General features: G+C 36.9%; 2 protein-coding genes across 4 annotated transcripts; one reads left to right on the forward strand and one right to left on the reverse strand.

Annotated features, from left to right (window-relative positions):
- Positions 1-587: 587 nt before the first annotated feature.
- LOC127803947 (phytyl ester synthase 2, chloroplastic-like) lies at positions 588-20,996 on the forward strand. 3 transcript variants are annotated; one of them, XM_052340611.1, is made up of 14 exons: positions 588-1,031; positions 1,546-1,597; positions 1,684-1,739; positions 1,936-2,094; positions 2,190-2,294; positions 3,282-3,388; positions 3,790-3,911; positions 6,460-6,568; positions 7,996-8,126; positions 8,637-9,006; positions 9,455-9,568; positions 11,569-11,654; positions 12,669-12,778; positions 20,689-20,996. In XM_052340611.1, the coding sequence occupies exons 1-14, from the start codon at positions 665-667 to the stop codon at positions 20,691-20,693; spliced, it is 1,893 nt and encodes a 630-aa protein (XP_052196571.1). In that variant the 5' UTR covers positions 588-664; the 3' UTR covers positions 20,694-20,996. The 3 variants fall into 3 exon arrangements, with proteins under 3 accessions (XP_052196571.1, XP_052196569.1, XP_052196570.1); XM_052340609.1 differs by lacking the exon at positions 20,689-20,996 and adding an exon at positions 19,799-20,284; XM_052340610.1 differs by lacking the exon at positions 20,689-20,996 and adding an exon at positions 19,799-20,284 and having other exon boundaries at positions 588-998.
- A 497-nt stretch (positions 20,997-21,493) lies between these two features.
- LOC127803622 (zinc finger protein KNUCKLES) lies at positions 21,494-21,979 on the reverse strand. The gene has a single exon (XM_052340011.1). It carries the CDS (start codon positions 21,977-21,979, stop codon positions 21,494-21,496), a length of 486 nt encoding a protein of 161 aa, XP_052195971.1.
- Positions 21,980-22,788: the final 809 nt, after the last annotated feature.

The following is a 22,788-nucleotide window of genomic DNA, read 5'->3' on the forward strand; positions in this document are numbered from 1 at the left end:
CCTACTTACTTTATTTGATGCAAATCGAATCCTTGGTAATACGGAGTCCCACTCTCGATTTTATGGAATTGATAAAAACATCTTGTCTCAATGATGTCATTCTTTCATTTTTGTATTTTATGCAATTCAAAACACCTCTCACTATAAATAAGGGTAAAAAATACCATTATAAATAGAGAGAACAAAAAGAATATCATACTGTTACTCTATCAGAATATTCAGAGAGCAGTCGTGGAATAAGTAGCATCGTTCTGATCGAACCACGTAAAAAATTTTCGTGTCCGTTCTATTTTATTCTTTCTCCTTGCATTTCAGTTTATTTACTCATTGTCGGCCTACAAATCACGGTCAGCTAATTTTAAACATCAACATTATTTTTTAAATTTTTTAAAAAAATTTATTAAAAAAATTTATAATTATTTTTATATTAAAAATTATACTTATAAAATTAATACCACAAAACTTCCAATAAATGATTTAAAGGTATCACTTTTACCTGACTTTACATGTTGCTTATATAAATTATTATTATTCGTAAATCGTGTGCTCGTATATATTATTAATATATATAAGCAGAACAGAGCAGCCAGTGGTAGCACAGTGGACCAACGTCCTTCTAAGAAATCCCCAAGAGTCGAGTGGAATCGAGGCACCATCATCCATCATGGCAGCCGCCGCGACAGGCATTTTCGCCGTCGGTTTCTCACCCCTCCTGCGCGGCAAGAAAATCCCGGCCACCAGAAAATATAATAAACCGAAAAGTACGGTTACGAACCGGCAATCGGTTTGGTCAACCGAACGGCCACGGCCTCCGTCAACGACCGTCTCCGAGAAGGGAAGTCTGGAGAAAGCGTTTGCGGATGAGGCAAAACTGGAGGGCGAGGGGGAGCAGCGATTGAAGTTGAAGGATTACTTTGAGCAGTCGAAGGAGATGATGATCGGATCGGACGGTGGGCCGCCTCGTTGGTTCTCCCCCTTGGACTGCGCCTCTCGCTTGGGTACCAACTCCCCGCTCTTACTCTATTTACCCGGTTAGTTGTTACTGCTACTGCTGCTGCTACTACTACTACTACTACTACTACTACTCGTATTAGATTTGATATTTTCTTAACAACACAGAGATCGATCCGGCACTAGTCATGCATTTGTTAGTTCAACAACTATTTTCTCTTGCCTTTCTTTCTATTTCCAAAAGCACCGTATTGCACTGCACCGCACGATCAAAAGGTTGTGAGTTTTTACTTCTTCTTGGCAGCTAGAGACAAGCTGTTTGATAGTAACAACAAGGTCTAGCGACTAAGGGAGAAAGCTATTTTAGGGGACCGCTGGATTATACTCTGCTCATCTTTGATTACTTGACTTTCAAATAAACCATGATCAACTTATCTTTTTAATTCAAATAGCCATATACATGCCTTAATGCCTCTTACCTAATTATAGTGCTATATATGCTATGATAACTTCTTCTTCTCATCTTTATTCTTCCTTGAGCTCAAACGTAGTCCCTAGTGCTTACTTAATTTCCATCTATCTCGAGTTTTGTAGGGGTTGATGGTGTTGGGCTCGGACTTTCTTTGCATCACAAACGGCTTGGAGAGTGAGCTCCCAACTCAGAAATTTCTTTTTTCTCTGTTTCCCTCTTATGGTTAACAATGCTAATGGTGTTTACTTCCTTGAATGAAGGATGTTTGATATATGGTGCTTGCATATACCAGTTATGGATCGAACACCATTTTCAGGTCTCTCTTTAATTCCTTCTTTTTCCTTCTATTTTAAAATTTCTTCATGCCTCAGTATCCAGGATGAAGCTTCGGTCAAATGCTGCGGACCATATATTGAACTGGAGACATTCAAACTTCTAGAGACATAATCATTTTTGTTTCATTCCTATCAGTATCATGGTAATCTGGTCTTTCCAACTTCTTTTTTGATCAGACCTGGTGGACCTTGTTACGAACACAGTAAGGTCAGAGAACTTTTGTTCACCGAACAGACCAATTTACCTTGTTGGAGAATCCATTGGAGCATGCTTAGCACTAAGTGTTGCTGCCTGTAACCCTGATATTGATCTTATACTAATTTTAGCTAACCCAGGTAGGAATCTCCTTCCTGAATCCTCATGTTATTGGAAGTTCTTAAGTTGAGCATTTCTATTATCTACAATCCTTATCGATGATGTCTCCTTGTAGCTACTTGTTTTGGCAGATCACAGCTGCAGCCTTTTATGCCTTTGTTACAAATCATGCCTGAGCCGCTCAATCGTAGTCTGCCTTATGCACTGAGTTTTGCGACAGGTTTGCTTGCCTCTTTTCTCATTATGGTTTTACTGTGTCTGTTACTTCTCTCACATGACTATCAAATAGAGCTGGCAATAAATCAAATTCGGTAGTCCAAAACCACAGCACTCATGTAGGAGCTGACTTTATGTAGCCATAAAAATAACCTAGAGTAATTCTGTTTAAGTCTTGGTGGACAATGCTACATGAATAAAATGATAATGGAGTTTGGTTGAACATATTACTTCCAATAAGTAAATATTACTTCCACTGTTCTTGTGATAAATTGGTAAGAGCAATGTAAAAGAGTTGACTTCAGTGGCACCAATTGCTGACTGAGTGGCTTCATATATAAAAATATATGCTTCATATGTTTTCTTGTAAACATTTCATTACAAAGATTATATTCAGACAATGCCATATAGTTTTGTCATGTATTTCATTTACTGATGGTCATAAACAATCTTAATCTTTGCTCTAGCTTAGATTTGTAAGCAGAGAAGTTGAAACTTAAAGCTCAAGCTTGCAGTTTAGTACAGCCCAAGGAATTGAATTTGAGCAGGCAATGAGCTGCTTAATTTTTCCCTTAGTTCTTTTTCCCATGAAGCATGAACAAATAGATAGCTTCCTTGAAGGCTTATGATTTCTGCACGAAAGTAAAGAAACTGGCACCATAGACTACTATTCCTAACCTTTAAAGTCACAAATGTGCTGAAAATTCTGTTGAAGTCACTGTGGCCAGAATAATCACGTGGTCTTGCAAGTTAACACAATGACAATTCCAAGCCTTAATCCCACTAGGTGGAGTTGGCTACATAAATTCTAAACCTCTATGCATCTCTATCCATGGTCATATCCTCTATGAGGTCATCCTATGTCATGTCTAATAGTTTCCAACAAGTTTTCTTTAGTCTTCCTCTCCCTCTCCCTCTTTTGGTACAAATTTCCTCCATTGCATCCACTCAAAATTAACTACTAGCATAAACAATCAATTTTTATGTTTAGGTATTCCTTTGAAGATGGTGATGTCTATTTTGGATAAAAGATATCCTCTGGATCAAACAGTTGGAGAACTAACAGAGAGTGTTGGAGCATTTTCATCGTACCTTTCTGTAAGATTTAATTTGACCTTGGATAGATAAGCGAACTGTGATTTTATTTTGCTCATGTTGAAGATGTCTGAGAGGTATCATTCTGCATGCATATATGCTCATAGCATATCTTCTGAAGGAGATGTCTGAGAGATATCATTCTGCATGCATATATGCTCATAGCATATCTTCTGAAGGCTTCTTATTCTCTGTAAGAAATTGTCAAAAATATGGGCCCTTGGTTTGAATGTGGATATAAAACCTGTCTAAATTTCTTGGTTAAGGTTGTGTACAGAACTTCTGGATTTCTGTCAGTGATTATATGTGCTTGGAATTTATAATGTATAATCTGATACTTGAATTAAATTTCTTGCTCTACAATGTTAATTTTGTGAGAGTAGAATTACTGATTTATGTCACAGGTCCTGGCTGATATCCTACCCAGAGAAACGCTTTACTGGAAGCTACAGATGCTGAGGTCAGCTTCAGCATATACCAATTCCCGTCTTCATGCTGTCAAAGCACAGACACTAATACTTTCCAGGTTCTCATTCCCTGGCCTTTTCCAACTTACCTGTTCAATTATATGATTAAAAGATGTTGGAGTAACTAAGAAATTTGGTACTGGAAACTTTCTGACTTAATGACTTTGACTAGGATTCATGAAAGCACAATTTACTCTTTAAAGTACTAGATGCATATTCCTTTAACTGATGATATTCTTGCTTAGTTTCTGTTATTGACAATCTTGTCTGTCTCACCATTCAGTCTATGAGAGCTGCTAGCAAGAGTTGGCCAAAGCAAACTGGCAAGGCTATCTTATCTGTGCTGGCAGATTCCAATTATAGACAAAGAAGATTAGGAGGAAGGTGATAGTATCAGAGGAAGGAGATTCATTCTAGATGTCACAACCTAACAATGATAGCTAATGCTAAACCATCTTCCTGAAGGGGGTCTTTATTTTAATCTCCAATCTACTTCCTATCTAGGGCTGGAAATGAGTCGAGTTAAGCTGAGCTGTGGTTCAGCTTGACTTGACTCATTTAAACTTGGTTCAGCTTGTGGCTTGTCTTGAGCTCAAAATGAACTGAATTTTCTGTCTCGAGCTTGACTAGACCCAAGCTCACAAACCTCTCAATTCAGCTCGTTAGGCTCAAGTAGCATCCAAATGAATCAATATGAATCAATGAACCAACTCAACCAAGCAACTGATGAGCTTGGTTCATTAGCTCGACTTGTTTAACTTAATTTAGCCTAAATATAAAAAAAAAAAAAATAAAGAAATCTGAAACACACAAAAAATTAGTCACTTGGGAAAAAATGCATGGATCAAATATGCAATGATTTTGAATTAATAAATTTATCACAACCAATTATATATTATGTGCAAATTAAATTTACTATGTGATATTCATTAGAAAAGAAATTAAATTTCTAATCACAAATAAAGTATTTTATAATACTTAAAAATTTTAAGCTTGAATATTTTCATGTATTTTACTATTACGATATAATATAATATAACAGTATTATTAATATATATTATAACATATAATATGTATTATATATTATAACATATAATTTGTATTTTATATATATTACATGTAATTCAATTGAGTTGGCTTTTGAATGAAACGAGTTGAACACGTCATGAATCAAGCTCAACTCATTTATTAAACAAGCCATATTTTTTAGCTTGTGTTCAACTCATTTGGTTTATGAACTTAGCTTATTGAGCTAATTAATGAGTTGAATCATGAATGTCTCGCAAGTCGGCTGACTCATTTCCAGCCCTATTCCTAGCAGAATCCACATTGTTATTAGCGTGACCATATGGTTATTATCATTTGTGCAGGTCAGTGTACATGGATCTGTTGGGGAACTAGACTATAGTTATTATCAGCATCAACATTTTGTCAGGCCAACCCTCTTTTGGAATTTCATGTTGAAATTGCTGCTTAAAATAGAAATAGGACCAACCCTTGCGAGATTCTTTAGCTAAATACAAAAGAAGAAAACCTCTTTATATGTTATTTATTACTGTACTTTTCAACATCCACCTGGGAATTGACTTTGCAATGTAAGTAAAAAAAGCTAAATGTACTTACCCACAAATCATTGCATGGCAAGTTGAACTCTTGAGACAAGTCAGATGACAATTACTATAGTATGAATAACTATCTCAGTAGTGTTTAAAGAAAAAAAGTAGTTTTTGGAACATGTTACAAACATGGTACAGATCTATTCCAATGTAATTGGCAAGCAGCATAATTTTCTTAATTTCATCCCTCAATTTTCTTCTTTAGAGAAGAAATATAAAGAAAGTAAGAATCTAAATGTTGTTAGTTTACTTATTGCACAATAAATTTCTGAGAAAAAGATTAAGAGAGGAATAGATTGTAAAAATATCAAGCTTATTTTGGATACTCTTATTTACATGTTTTGGAGTGTGGAGGAACGGTGCACTTGCAATATTTGTATTCCTATTTTTCCTGAAAGAAAGGACTCTCTAATAAATCATCATACCTATTTTGTTGGCATGGTTTTGGTGACATTTTAGAATTTAAAAAGTAACCATGGGGCAAGGTGCCAAGGGACAAGGGACAACTGCCAAGGGTCTTGTCTGATACTAAAACATTGATCAATGAAAAAGTTGTTTCTTCTTCTATGATATACATTTGTTGAGGTTGAGAAAGGGACTGTTCCTCTTTAACCAAGTCTGGGAGTCCTGGAATCACATAAAAATTTGTACCCTGAAAACTACTAAATTTCATGTGAAGAATCAGTAACATTGTTGGACCAAACATTACATGATTCACTAGCTTAACACATTGTCAATGCCACTAGAAAATGAAATTTGGCACAAACGAGGTCAAAATAATAAGAATTAACTCAACCAAAGTTTAATTGACCAAGTTTCCAAGTATGTACATTTCTGATTCCCAATTTAATTGCACCAATTTATCTTTTCTTGTCTCTTGATTGAGCTTGATTCTCCCTTGTTAGTTCTGTAAGATAATAAGCATTCTAGCATTTACAGTCTATTTTACTCTTTAATATTAATGGAATTGTAGAACCGTTTCTCTTTACAGTGGTAGAGACCTGCTGTTACCAAGTCATGAGGAAGGTGAAAGGCTTTGCCATATGCTGCCAAAATGTGAGATTCGTAAATTTGATGACAGTGGGCATGCCCTTTTCTTGGTAGGTTGAATTCTGCCTTCCTATTATGCTCTGATATTCATGTGCCAAAGCGACATATGCAAATGAAATGGACTCACTGAACTTTTTTCTTTTTGTTTTTTTTTTTTAAATAATGTGGAAAAAGTTGGTATGGGATAGAACTCTACAAATTTATTTGTTGTGAGTCTCGTGACAGTATATAAACCAGCTCCCAAATATTAGCACTTAAATATCAAGGAAATCAACAAAAGAAAGACAGAACAAAATGAAAGAGAGTTTTTTCACCAAAAAATCTGCAACCCAGGTTTGAATTCCTTCTCAAATTTAAAAAGCAACTGTATTTCTGCTTAATTTGACAAAATTTTAATAACCAACCAAAGTAATGTTTCCCTTGTAATATTCTTCATTCTAAGGACCAATAAAAGTTAAATATTTCAAGTTGTAGAAGATGAAGCAAAGTTAAAACCTTTATACTAAGGTATGGGAAGCTGTAATAATTATTATCGTTTATGGAAATGATCTATTACAGTTTTCAGTTAAAAGTTCCATTGCTGTCATACTTCTTCTAGGATAATTTGTATCCTGATCTACCTATGCATCATTGCTTGCAATCCCCAAACCTAGGACAAGATTCATTTCAGTCTCATGATCTTTCAGGGGCTAAGAATGTTCAGAGTGAACACAATTTCAAGGTGTCCCTCCATTCACTGTTATTTACTCTTTTTCTACATGCAGTAGTGAACTATCATGGGAGCAGTGATACAGCACATAAGTTCTATAGCCCCTCATGTTTATCTCTGGCTTTACATTGAGGACATTTATACTCTGTCTCAAACTATTATTTTTGAAGCAAAGCTGCAAAATGAAAACAAAATTACGTGCATGTTTATACTATACCAACAAAAGAGTAATTAGATTTACTTTCAATTGCTTCATTTTCTTTCCTTTTCTTTTCCCTTTACAATTCTTCTTTTTTTATTGATTCCTTTACAATCCCCAGTTTAAAGAATAGAATGAAGGGAAAAGAAGGATGTCTAAAACTATATTTGGATGGCAAGGTTATTTATTTACTTTGAGATCATCCTACTTAGCTGTAGACCTTGTTAATTGTCACCCCAAGTTTATAAGAGCCTGGAGTTGAGGATTGGACTTCCATGTTCCGTAAACTGAAGCAACTACAAAAACATTGCAACTGGTATTCTTTCATGCCCTGAGTCATCTGTTAAAATACAGGGGAAAAGTGGTGTCTACCAGCTGCATACAAATTTTGTTAACGTTTATGATCAAATGAATAAGTCAATTGAAATATTCTAGCTTTGTATAGACGGACTAATTGCACTATTGTCTTGTTACCCTGAGTGTATAGAAAGTATTTATACTTGTTAAGTATTTTTGCTTTTTCTTAAAATTTTCTACTAATATCTTCTTTTGTTCCACTAATATGACAGGAAGATGATCTTGATCTAGTAACTGTCATACAGGGTGCTGGTTTCTATCGCCGTGCAAGATGCATTGACTATAGCTCAGATTACATACCACCAACTCCATCTGAGTTCAAAAAAATATATGAACCATTCAGGTACTGATACTTCCAACTAGTAACTGATATTGTTACAAATTTAACATATAAAACCAATTTCTATTGCATAATAACAGTGATTATGCTTGGGTCGCTAGTGATTCATGGCATATACCATCTTTGCAGGGTATAGGTATAATTTGGTCATTAGCAATTGAAACTGGTTGTATAACCTAATTCTTACACACACACACACACACACACACTTTTCTGCTTCTGGTCCATGAGTTTGAAGATGACAGGATTATTTTTGGCTGATTTCATGAGAATTAATTATTAGTATGTTTTCTCATTTTTAGTCCCGAGAGATCAACTAGTAGGATGCATTCAAGCAGCTTTGATTCTTTAACCTGATTTACTCATTTATTGTTCTTCCACTAGTATATTATCTTGTAGCCCACTTGACAAATATCCAACCCACTCTTGGTGTTACCTTTTGATTTTGAAAATCAAAGTTGTAGTTGAATAGTCAACACCTAAATCTTATTCTGTTTATGATCATGCATATAGATGGATTGAGGTGGCTACCAGCCCTGTGGTGCTCTCAACTTTAGAGGACGGAAAGATAGTAAGAGGCCTTGCAGGGGTTCCATCTGAGGGGCCGGTCTTATTTGTTGGCTATCACATGTTACTAGGTTGGGACTTGGTTCCGCTGATATCTCGTTTTTGGATGGAAAGGAATATTGTTGTCCGAGGCATAGCCCATCCAATGATGTTCACAAAGTTGAGAGAGGGAAGTTTACCCGAATTATCAGCCTACGATACATTCAGAAAAATGGGAGCAGTACCTGTTTCGGCAACTAACTTCTATAGACTTTTTGCATCAAAGTCCCATGTCCTATTGTTTCCAGGAGGCATGCGTGAAGCTCTTCACCGAAAGGTAAGTAATTGTATGCACTACCTAGAAGTTTGATATTTCTTCTACTTACACGCGTACAGCCTTGTTTTCATAATGGTAGATTTCTACTAGCACTTGACTGTTTGTCTTCAATTCAAGGGGAAAAAAGAAAAGTAATGGAACAAAACCGTTTTCCTTTTCCTCGGTGCCATAGGAATAGTTGTTTGTCGTAGCCTTTGATTTCAGATGATTTAATCCCCATCACGACTTGCAATAAACAATTTCATCTCCCTAAGCTTCTTTGAAGTCCAAAGTTGTGGGGGGAAACTCTTTGCCCCTATATTAAATTTAACTATATCCTGTAGCCTTTCATTATTGCCGGCAGTGCTCTGATCAGTATCTAGGAATTGTGTTCTTCATGGCAATGTAATCTGGGTGCATCTGTGAACTTTGGAGTAATTGAATGACGCTCAATTGTCACACCTTTCAGGGGGAGGAGTACAAGTTATTCTGGCCAGAACAGTCTGAGTTTGTTAGGATGGCAGCGAGATTTGGAGCAACAATTATACCTTTTGGTACTGTTGGAGAAGATGATGTTGCTGAAGTAAGCCTTGAAACCTTCAGTTCCTCAAGTGCTTTCTTTTCCACATTATTCTCCTCTTTTTTCAAATATATACACATATTTCTTTCAATATTCTTGCTGCAATGGATGTCATGATGCTTCAACAAGCATCCCTATTGTTTTTTGAGAATAGATTTGCGATGGTGTTTGCTTTCAATATATAGGTTTTTGGTATGGGAATATAGAACTGTTAAAAAGGTGGGATACATCTTGAGAACATAACTTTATTTGAGAGGATTTATTTAACTAGTAATCAGAATTCAACCAGCCGTTTCATTAGATATTAAGATATACTAATATGAGTTCAAAGGCATATATATTTGCGGGAAAACTGGACTATTTTGTGTAACCAACATCCTTTGATGGAAATGACCTTGGATGGTGATGCTAACATGTGCATGGCTAATCATAGTTGTATGGAGTATCATGCATCCAGTTAAGTGAATTAATTGACCAATCAAGTGCTAGCCTGGTCCTTTTTTATTTTATGTGGTGATCTTAACTGCTCCGTAGAATGGGTCGGAGTAGTAACCGTGTTGCATACAAGGGGAGTATTTGCTGATGGAATTGAAATGTAATGGCCATTTTAATTGAATTAATCGGTAGAATTTCTTTGCAGGTTTCTTTTTAAGCACTTGAGCTTCTGTAAGATAAGAAGCAGGTTGTGTTGGAAAATCCAGAGATCAATAAACAACGAATTAAGAGATAAAAATGAGAGACAAGGAATCTATTTCTCACTGAATAAATTCACAAAAGAATTACAATCAGAATTCTACAAAAACTCTCACACAACTCTCTCTCTCTGGAACCTCTCAAGCTGGGAGATCCTCTTGAACTGGGATTCATATAATCCTCTAAACTAGGGATGATCCTCTTACATGGGATACATATTTACAACAAGAGAACAAGGGTATATATATAGGGGATGAAGGTAAGCTTAGTCAACAATGGTTAGTCACCTTGCCTAACATGCCAAGGTTGCCTAACTCCCTAACAAGCCAAGGTTTCCTAACTCCCTAACTTACCAAAGAGGCCTAACAAGGCTAAGGTTGCCTAACAAGCCAAAACACATGTAGCTGGACTTCTTCAGGTTGTTTGCAATGTTCATACTAAGTAAATTGGCTTTCCCAAAAGGAAATCACCTTCAAAGAAGCCAGGCATGCTGTATATGGATGCATGTATGCTTGAACATGCCTCCTCCCATTTGCAATCAAGATGCATTAACATGGATGTAAAAATGCTCATGGGACTCTTCAGTTTGCAGCCATGTTATATTGTCACAAGACATCTTTTACAGCTGCAGAAGAAGGGGCAACTTTGTAGCTTGAAGTAAACTCGGGTATTTTTGTCCCACGTTTATGTTTTTATTGTGCTTATTGACTGTGTTTTGGCAATTTGAGGAGAAGTAAGTCCATTTCAGATTGATTATCTGGGGATTCTGAAATGTGAGTGGACTTGAATAAATGTAACTGGAAGGAAATCTTTGTTGAAGGACAATATCCACAGCACTGAGATTGAATTGGCTATCTAGGGTTATGAGAAAGGGATGATAGATTCTCCTCCTGACTAAGATATTTAGGATTAGGCAGCAGGAACATCTGTTTCTTGTCTGGTGAATATTTATATTATTTATTTACTGTCAAATGTGAACTTTCCTTTCCTTTCCTTTCCTCTACCAGATGGAGTGACATGTTTTGACATTTTCTTTTTTTTTCTTTCTTTTTTTTGGGCGGGCGCATGGTGGGGGGGGGGGGGGTGGTTTATCAAACTTTTGGTTTTTTTATGAAATAGTGTCCATCTCAAAATGTGATGGATGCAACTTATGCTGCCTATTTCATTTTTTAATTTGGTTTTTTATGAAATAGTGTCCATTTCAAAATGTGATGGATGCAACTTATGCTGCCTATTTCATTTTTTAATTTGTTCTCTAGTTATAGAAATGTTGGTGTACCCATAATGTGCTCAATTTTTTCTTTTGTCAGGTATTACTTGATTATGATGATCTCATGAAAATTCCTTATTTTAAGGCTGAAATAGCAAAACTCACTGATGAGGCTATCAAGTTGAGGTATTTTCTTTTACAATTTTTTGTATTGATGCTGTCAACACACATAACTTGTTTTCTACATGCATTCATATCTGACTAGGGTTTTCAAATAAAGTGAGTTGACAAATGTTATGCCAAGCAAATAAGTACTTGCTACAAACATCAATGAGGTGTTAGAAACAATAATTTTGGTATTTCAAGATGTTTAGGTTCATTTAACTAGAGCATGGTAAATAAAATTAGCTTCTTCCAAACACTTCTCTTCCTCCAACACGGGGAACCTGGTACAACAATTAATGAGAGCAAAATATGTTATGCATAGTTGTCAAAGGCCGAAGGCACACTGAGGCGCTAGAGTGATTGGATCCTAGGTGCGAGGTGCAAGGCAAAGTTGTGAGCCTTTTGGATGCAAGGTGCATATTTAAAAAAATTATATAAAAATACTTAGACATCATTATTTTCAATATATACCTACAAAGAGGTAATAAATGCAAACTTATGAACTCATAAATAACAAATAATCAACACTATTTAACTAAATAATGGGGTGTTTTAGTGCTTTATCAAGTTTCTTTTAATTTTTTCTGGTTATTACTAGTTAGATTTTAACAAGTCCATTGAAAATCAACAAAAAAATTACACAGGAGCTAAAGGCGCATGTCATGTGCCTTAGGATGAGGCGCAACTTAGCACTTAGGCACGCGCCTCATCGAATAAGGCACCTTTAGTCTATGACTCTAGGCACGCCTTTGACAAGTATGATGGTAAGGTTAGGAATTGGTCACAATTTATTAGAAATGTATTTTATTCTTGCTTTGGGGTCTCACTTATCATATTCTATCATGCCTTTATGCTTTGTCCCATAATCTCTGTAACTTGTAAGGAAGTCAATCATTGCCCTTCCTCTCTCTTTGTTCATGTATCTGATAGGCTCACATTTGAGCTGCAATTTATCATGGTATTGCTTCTTTGTGTGTCTGAGTTGTTTGTTTTATTGCTTGATTCTTTCTTTGTGATTCTAATATTCAACTATAGAGCTGACATCAATGGAGAAGTAGCAAACCAAGATGTGCACCTTCCAGTTATCTTACCTAAACTTCCAGGACGTTTCTATTACTACTTTGGGAGGCCAATTGAAACAAAAGGTATGGTTATTTACTTAAATATGTTGAATGCTTATTGGGCCTCTAAATTCTCTGCTCAAAGACATTAACTTTTTTGTGAAGAATGCATCCATCATGCAAAAATATCTTACGCTTAATTAATGAAAGTAATTCATTGGTTTAAATTAAATGTCACTTTATAGGGTGCAGAAACCAGAAAATTATCAGTGAAGTTTAAAAACCTCAAGTGACCTTGTAGACGTGTAGATTATTCTTCTGGTTGGCAGCTACAACATGTTCAATAGTCCTGAAACAAAGATTTTCAGAAACATATATTGTGACCCAGTTGTTGCCTCTGCTTTTCAGAAACATGCAGTTTCAAGTGCATGTAGCAAAACCTAAAACTGAAAAACCAACTTGCACTCCTCATTTTTGCTTGATTTGGCTCTCAATTTTAACATGTGCAAACTAGTGTGATAAAATGGAGAACCAAATCTAGTTATGGGATAACCGGTTATTAACCCAACAGAAAAAACTTCTAAAGCTTGTAATATGCTTATTTATACAAGTTATTGGTAAATTTGTCAAATCCCTTTATTTAGCTATGTTGGACCTAGCGGAAGACTCAATAAAACGGAATACAAAATGACTTATCTTAGAATCCAAATACTTCGGTAGAACAGAAAAATATAAACACACTTACATAATCAAAAACGCAAGCTAATCAAAACGTAAAGAAGAATAGAAATAGGAAGAAGACACAAAATTTACCGTGGTTCACCCAAATGGGCTACGTCCACGTTGAGCTCAGTAAGAAAGAGCTCACTGCATTATATCAAGTAGGGTTACAAAGATCCGAACATACAAACTATACATCTATGGTTCTCCTAACAAAAATAGCCTCACAATCATCAAATACAGATTAGAAGCAAACCTAAGAACCAGAGATTACAACGAGAACATAAGCTATATGAATGAAAAACAAAGCTCACTCAAACGGACAAAACCCTCTGCCGATTGATATTCCTTCTTCCCCCTTTTCTTTTTGCGATTTCTTTTCGTCTCACTTACCATCCCAAGGCACTGTTGGGTTTATATGAGGAATGGGCGGCTGAGATTAGATCTGATAAATGCAGCATCGACGACCATAGAGAAATCGTATAACACGATAAACAGAAAGGCCAAAGGACAGATAAAGGCGCCGGGTAGAGGCTTGCAGCCTTGATGGTTGCCAAGTGGCCCTCCATCAGCCGTCCAAGTTTGACAGCTGAGGTTGCCGACTTTGCCCTCCAATCAAGACGGCAGCGTTTTGATGCTTCACCCACAACAATCTCCACCTTGAAGCATCAAGAGGAGGAAGAACCCAATACTCAGAAGATAGTTCAGCATGCTTCAATTTCTTACCATCATAGCTCTTGCCAATTGAAGGATCAACTAACTTCAATGTGCAGCAAGCCCAAACAGTGCTTGAACTTGGCTACAGTTAGAGCTTTGGTCCCCAAATCAGTTGGATTATCCTCGGTTGAAACCTTTTTAATAATCACAATTCCATTTGTTACCAGTTCTCGGACAAAGTGATACTTTACCTCAACATGTTTAGTCCTCTCATGATATACCGGATTTTTACAGAGGTGGATAGCACTTTGACTATCCGAGAACACCACCACTTTGCTTTGAAGCAAATTGATTTCCCTCAGGAGGCCTTGAAGCCATATGGCTTCTTTAAAGGCATCAGTGATTGCCACGTATTTTGCCTCAGTGGAAGACAATGCAACCAAAGGCTGCAATTGTGACTTTCAACTGATGCTAGGGGTGTGCACGGTACAGTTTGGCCGGTCTGAACAATTTTCAGCAAGTCAAACCGCTAGTGCGGTTTTTTGATCAAACCAGACCGCGGTCTGGTTTGGGTGCAGCCAAACCGCACTGCATTTGCGGTTTGGTTTGGTGCAGTTTACCGCGGTTTGAAAATAACTATTGACAACATATGATATATTATAAAAATATTAGAAAGAATAATTATATATTATTATAAACTATTATAATCTGTTGGCAATTATAATAGTTATATATTATTATAAACTTGTTATATATTATTATAAAAATATAAGGTGATTTTTATAATAATAAGGGTTGGGGCTGTTGGGGTGATTTTTATAATAATATATTTTTTATATATTTTTTTATATTTCCTTGGGCAGTTTGGTTTTAAACCAAACCGCCAACAATACAAATCGCAAACCGTGCGGTTTGTACAACCACCAAATCGTTTTGGACCGCAAAAAAAAAAAAAAACCAACCGGTTCGGTTTGGTTTGGCCGGTTTTCGCGGTGCACCGATTTTTTTGAACACCCCTAACTAATGCAGTTACCTCCTAATGTAAAAAAGTAAGCTGCAGTGGATTTTTTAGAGTCTTTAGCATCTGCAAAATCTGAAACTACATATCCTACAAGATCAAGATTATCATATCTTCTTTTATAATACAAGCCAATGTTAACTGAACCATTAATATATCTAAATAAGTATTTCAAGGCATCCCAATGAGGTTTTCTAGGGTTTGACATGTATCTGCTTAGTAAGGAAATTGAATGAGCAAGGTTTGGCCTGATACTAATCATAGAATACATAATGGTACCGATTCCATTTGCATATGGTACATTTTCCATCTTAATGATTTCAAAATTTGAAGTGGGACATTGAGCTTCAGACAACAGAAAATGACCAGCTAAAGGGACCAAAACAGATTTACAATTGTTCATGCCAAATCTTTGCACAACTTTTAACAAGTAATCATGTTGCTGTATTTTTAAATTGAAATTGCTTCTATTTCTTTCTATTTTCATTCCTAGGATTTTCTTAGCATGTCTTGAGTCTTTCATGTTTAACATAGATTTTAATTCTCTAATTTTGGACTTGGATTTGCTAATTAATAGAATATCATCTACATATAGCAGCAAATAAATAGGAATATCTGAAAGGGTAAAATAGAAGCAATTATCATACTGACTCCTAACAAAACCAATTTCCGAAACAAAATGGTCAAATTTCTTATACCATTGTCTAGGTGACTGTTTTAGGCCATACAATGATTTCTTTAACAAACAAACATGCTGAGGTTTAATTGAGTCAGTATATCCAACAGGTTGAACCATGTATATTTGTTCATCCAAGTCACCATGCAGGAAGGCAGTTTTAACATCTAGTTGTTCAAGTTCTAAATCAAAATGAACAGTAACAACAAGCATTAAACGGATAGTTTTAAACTTGACAACTGGATAAAATATTTCATTATAATCTATTCCTCTCTTTGGGTAAAACCCTTTGAAACTAACCTTGCCTTGTATTTAATTGGTTCAGAAGGTGACATACATTCCTTTAATTTGTACAACCACTTGCATTGAATTAATTTTTGATCCTTTGGTTTGGGAACAAGTTCCCAAGTTCTATTTGCAGCTAGAGATGCCATTTCTTCATCCATGGCTTGCTGCCATCTAACACTGTCTTGAGAGTTGCTAGCCTCCTCAAAAGTAGAAGGCTCACTATCCCTCAATTCATAACCAGCAACCAAAGCACAGTACACTAAGTCTGAATATGCATATCTGGAGGGTGGTCTCATCACCCTCCTGCTCCTATCCCTGGCTAGTTGGTAGTCACTAAGGTCCTGTTGGGGAACACTAGTTTGTTCCTCCTCAATCTCCAGGTCAACTGTTTGTTCCTCTTGATTAGAAAAATGATCAAAGATATGTTCAGTAAGGGATGAAACATCCCCTAAATTTGGTTCAAAAGTGTTTGGAGCACCAGACATGTTATTTCCAACAGCTGGTTGCTCCACCTGAATATGAGTATCCTCTAGAATAGTATGATCATCTAGTTTTCTCTTGTCATTAGATTCTTCTGTGTTTGTTATCTTATGAGGGAATTTAGTTTCATTGAATATGACATCTCTACTGATGATTATCCCTAACTCCACTTGAATGCCTATCTCATAGTCTATATCCCTTACTACCTTCTTGGTAATCTACAAACACATATTTTTTGGATCTGGCTTCTAACTTTCCTTCAGATTGATGAGCATATGCCTCACAACCAAAAACTCTTAAGTATTCACAGTTTACTTTCTTACCAGTCCAAATTTCTTCGGGGCATTTAAAATTTGGCACTGTTGAAGGACTTCTATTGATTAAATGAGATGCAGTTGAAAGAGCCTCACCCCAAAAGGATTTAGGCATACTTGAGGTAAATAGAAGGCACCTAACTTTTTCAAGTAGGGTCCTATTCATTCTTTTAGCCACCCCATTTTGTTGGGGTGTATTTCTAACAGTCTTGTGCCTAAGTATGCCTTGTGAATTATAATATGTGTCAAATTCTCTATTACAAAATTCCAATCCATTATCTGTCCTTAACACCTCAGTCTTCTTATCAGTTTGGTTTTCTACTAAAATCTTTCATGTTTTAAATTTTTCTAATGTCTGATCCTTAGTTTTTAGCAAGAATACCCAAACCTTTCTAGTGTAATTATCTACAATGGAAATGAAATACCTGTTCCACCATGGGAGGGAACCTGGGAAGGTCCCCACAAATCAACATGCAAGTATTCTAGGCATACCTTCTCCAGGTGAGTCCTTTGATGGAAACTCAACCTGTGTTGCTTGTCCAGAATACATGGCTCACAAAAATCCAAGGATCCGGCAGACACTGGTCCAAGGTAGCCTTGGTTTTTCAGTGCTTGCAGACCTTTCAGGCTCATGTGACCAAGTTTCAAGTGCTATAGTTCTGTCTCATCAGATTTTATAATGCAAGTAGAATGCATATTAACAGAAGGATGATAGTAACCATTTAAAATATACAAACCATGTTTCTTGGTGCCAGACAAGATTAGATTATCACCTTTAAGAACATGCATGAAACCATTCTCTGCTTTATATGAAAAATCTAACTCATCAAGTGTGCCTAGAGATATTAAGTTTCTCTTTAAGCCTGATACATACCTTACATCAGTTAGAATTCTCACTTTGTTATCATGCAGTTTTAAAGGTATATTATCAATTCTTTGTATACTACATGATTGATTATTACCCATATAAACTATACTAGTTTCCTTTTGCTTTAATACCTGAGATTACAAGATCTAAACTATGAACTATACCATTATAACGCAATGCATGTTTAACAACATCATATTCATCAGGCAGAGAATTCAATAAAATCATTGCCTCACTGGTGTCTCCCGGTGCTTGGTCAGTACTTCTTAACAATAGAGCTAATCTAGTAAATTCATCTATATTTTCATCCATAGATTTTAGATTTAGAGGTATCCATTTTAAAATTAAACAACATGCCTTTTAAATATACGAGATTAGGAGCAATCATAACAGAAAATAGAGAATCAAGCTTGTTCTAGAGATCAATAGGGTTAGACATACCATCTACCTTTTGTATGACACTATCATCGAGATGAAGAAATATGAGATTGTAAGCCTCCTCTTTGATTTCCTCAGTTCAAGCGATCTGGTCTATAGACCATTTCCGATCATCTAATTCCAGTGCGATTAGCACTTTATGATGAGAGAGTAAAACTCTCATTTTCTCTTTCCAATTGTCGAAGTCACCTTTTTCGTCAAATATTCCGATTTCGAATCGGGTGGACGCCATCTTCGCTTTGCATGAAGATAACCTAGACCTCTAGATTAAGACTCTCTCAGCACACACCCACTAACCGAGAATCAAAGAAACCCCAGAGCCTTGGTTTGATTTACAGAGCAAAGAGCAAAGACACCAAAATGCAGAAATCGAATAACCTGGATTCTGACTCAAACCCTAGAGCACAATTTATGAAACTGAGCTCTGATACCACTGTTGGACCGAGTGGAAGACTAAATAAAACAGAATACAAAATGACTATGTCAGAATCCAAATACTTCGACAGAACAGAAAAATATAAACACACTTACACAATAAAAAACGCAAGCTAATCAGAACGTAAAGAAGAACATAAATAGGAAGAAGACACCAAAAATTTACCTTGGTTCACTCAAATGGGCTACGTTCATGTTGAGCTCAGTAAGAAAGAGCTCACTACACTATATCGAGTAAGGTTACAAAGATTCGAACATACAAACTGTACATCAATGGTTCTCCTAACAAAAATAGCCTCACAATTATCAAATACAGATTAGAAACAAACCTAAGAACCAGAGATTACAACGAGATTAGAAGCTATACGAATAAAAAACAAAGCTCACTCAAACAGACAAAACCCTCTGCTGATCGATATTCCTTCTTCCCTTTTTTCTTTCTGCGATTTCTTTTTGTCTCACTTACTATCCCGAGGCACTGTTGGATTTATATGAGGAATGGGCGGCCGAGATTAGATCTAATAAAGTCAGCATCGACGGCCATAGAGAAATCATATAACACGATAAACAAAAGGCAAAAGGATAGATAAAGGCGTCAGGCAGAGGCTTGCAGCCTTGATGGTTGCCAAGTGGCCCTCCATCAGCTGTCCAAGTTTGATAGCTGAGGTTGCCGACTTTGCCATCCAATCAAGACGGTAGCGTTTTGATGCTTCACCCACAACAACCTAGGCATCCTTATTTGTTATATTAACTTGTTTTGTTACGTCCCCAGCGCATACGTCAGGCAGCTAAATTGAGTCTTTTATTGTTTGGTCCTGGGTTTGTTGAATTTGAGGCTACTTTGGATGATATATGCTTATTGTTGGGACGAGTCAAACCCACTTCAGCTGCCCCTGGAATGATCCAGCTTCAGTTTTGTGTCAAACTATTGAGGAATTTGTTGGATTATTTGTAGCTGGGCATTGCTTGAACCAACCAAACCAATTCAAACTCTAAATATAACGTGGCAGTATTTAGTAGAGTTTTACATAAATGTGAAGCCACAAACCAATTCAAATTTCTAAATAATGGTATCCTTAGTAGTTTTAAGATATGCTTGTGCCCATTCTGGCACTGTGAATTCTATTGCATATTTCATTTTCGTCCTCTTTAAAAGTTATTTTTCTTTTTATTTTTTCGTTGATGTTCTTACTTGAATTATTTGGTGAAGGGAGGAAGAAGGAATTGAGGGATAGGGAAAAAGCACATGAACTGTATTTAGAAGTGAAGTCTGATGTAGAGAAATGCATTGGTTTCTTGAAGGAGAAAAGGGAAGGTGACCCTTATAGACATATACTGCCTCGATTGATCTTCCAGGCCATGCATGGTTTTGATTCAGAAGTTCCAACTTTTGAACTTCCATCATTTGTAACGTCAAAAGCAAAAGTTCAATGATCTCAGTGGAAACACTGCAGTATTGTGATCCTGGGAGAGAGACGTCTATGCCCGGTGCACATTACCAATCATACATATCATCCCCCGCATTCTAATAACATAATTTAGATTCTTCCGCGCAAGGGGCATCTTTCTGCTATGTAATTCTTTTCCATCTCTTCATTATTAATTATTATTATGCGTATACATTTAAGCCCCATGTATGTATGCTAATTTATAAAATTGTGGATATGCCATATGCATATGAAGAAATTGGAACTTCCATCAATTGTACAATAAATATTAATTAATGAATTCTGAGAAGTGAAGCCAGTAATTAATATGTGGCGCGTGCCTTTGATGGATGATTGAGCCGGTATAATTAATTAATGTGGCTAAACATCAAACCAATGACTGCTCATAAAGGCTGAGGGAATGTCCTTAATTTAACTGGTGCAATAACAAAAGCGACACACGGACCACCGGTACATCATATGCACATATTAGTCTCGAGCTATCAAAATTTTTAGGGAATGGAAAGAGGCATTAATGTACGTGCAATTGATTAGGTTAATTTCATGGTGTGCTACATGCATCTTGGGCTGCAATTGTTTGTTTGTTTGATATGGTTCGGGTTCAAGGCTAATTAATTGCTTCTTTTTTGTTTTTTTGTTTTTGAGGAAACAGCCTAATTAATTAGAAGTTCTTGAAGCCCGGTTTTCAAATGGAAGAAACACATACGCATGAGGAAAGGTACTTAAAAAGATAGAAACAGTTAATTGTGAAGTGGAGTTGGTGTCAAGTGATGACCGATGGGAGACGTTTGCTGGGCTGAACGTGCAATATTGATGTGGGTTGATGAGGTGGGCCTCTGTTACTCGATCAGCCGCCCACGAACACGCATCAATATTGGCCTGCAGGCTGCATCTGCATGTTATCCGGTCGCACCAACTGAAGCATTTATAAAGCAGCATGCATGCATGCATGGACGCATTCATACATTTACCCACTCATTCACCCAGACACTATATATATATATATATAAAACAGAGAGAATCGCACACATATATACATATAGATAGATATAGACATGAGTGTAATTAGCGAGGCTGATAACACATCAGGTAAAATGGCAGGGGCTTAATCGCAAAGTGATAACTTCATTCAACATCCACCAGATAAAAAAAAAAAAAAAAAAAAGTATGGAATTTAACTTAAAAGTGTCCCAAGACGAAAGACGAAGAACAACAAACTCAATAATCAGCTCAACCTACGTACCTTCAACTTGATGTCAACCATCAGATGCTCCGCTCACCCTCTATATGAAACAGTTCACTTTCTCTCCGACATTTTTGATCTCTAGCTAGCTACTTCCTAATTAAGTGAAACTGATAAAGCCTAGACCCCCCCAACAGAAACATATATCCAGAAGTACCATAAACCAATAAAAACATATATAATAGAAGAAGAAGAGGAGGAGGAGGTGCAGAGATCATAAGCGGAGGGAGAGGTCAAGATTTACGTTATCAGGAGCAGCAGTGGAGTCTGCAGGAGATTCATGATGATCAGCAAGAGCATTGACGTTAAAGTTAAATCCTGTTTCTGGGTCTGCAGAACCAACACGCAGAGAAAGGGGCGGGGCTGATGATGATGAAGAGAGTTGGAAACTAGGTCGGGGAGGTTCGACTTGTTGGAGCCAGAAAGGGGTATTTGGCTCGACGTTGTGGAGACGACCCAGCTGATGCTGGTGAAAACGCTCGGCGTTGAAGCTCCTACGAGCAGCGGCCCGTTCGTGCTTGTGGGCGTTTTGATGGCCCCCCAGAGCTTGGGATGTGTAGAACTTGCGAGGACAGTAGAGGCACGAGAACATTCGCGACGAAGACGACAGACCGCCGCCGCCTGGTTTTGCTATGGCGGAGGAGGGAGCAGTGGGTTGTTGTTGGTTCAGGAAGTCGTACAGCCCTGCTGGGTCCGCCATTGTTGGTGAAGATGAGGAGAGGTATATAGCTAGTTAGCGAGAGAGAGAGTCCAGTTAGTGAGTGAGAGTGAGGTTTCCGTGTGTGTGTGTGTATATATATGGTATGGTATGGATGGGGTTTTAGGTGGCTAGCTAGCTGGAGGCTTTTTTGTTTGCTTGCTTTGTATGTGTCTGCAAGAAGCTTACGGGCGGATGATTGGTCCTGTACGAAAGGACGATATTGCCCACACCCGTAAGGGATGGAATGTAGTGTACTGTATGTACTGGACTCGCTTCTTTAATTTCCACCTTGCCAGCCCCAGCAGCCAGACATTATAAAATCAATCAATATTCATAACCTTTCTCTTGGTCATATATATATATATAGGAGGATATGGCCGGGGACTCAAAAGAGACCACTTGCAATATATATATATATATATATATAATAGACAACAACGGGGTAATATTTTTCAGATAATTATTTCCAGTAGCAGTATATACTACTGAAATAATGAAATAGTACCGAAGGCAGTATTAGAGAGAGGGCAGAATGGTAAAAGAAATTAAGGGGAGGGGCGGATGGGATAGGGAGAGCAAAGGACAGAGAGGGAGTAGTGGAAAGTGGTAACAGTTTGTATATCCTTGTTTGTTTGACGTGCATGGAATTGGGATGGGGGATGTGGATATATACATACATATAACATATGGGGCAGCAAAGGGCAGTGGAAATGGGTACGTACGTATGTATGTATGTAGCTCTTCTTTTTCTCTTTCTATACTTTCTTTCTTTGATTTATGGCTGGCTGGCTGGCTGGCTGGCAGGCTTG

Source organism: Diospyros lotus, chromosome 6 (assembly GCF_014633365.1).
Source record: "Diospyros lotus cultivar Yz01 chromosome 6, ASM1463336v1, whole genome shotgun sequence".
In the NCBI taxonomy this organism is placed as follows: Eukaryota; Viridiplantae; Streptophyta; class Magnoliopsida; order Ericales; family Ebenaceae; genus Diospyros; species Diospyros lotus.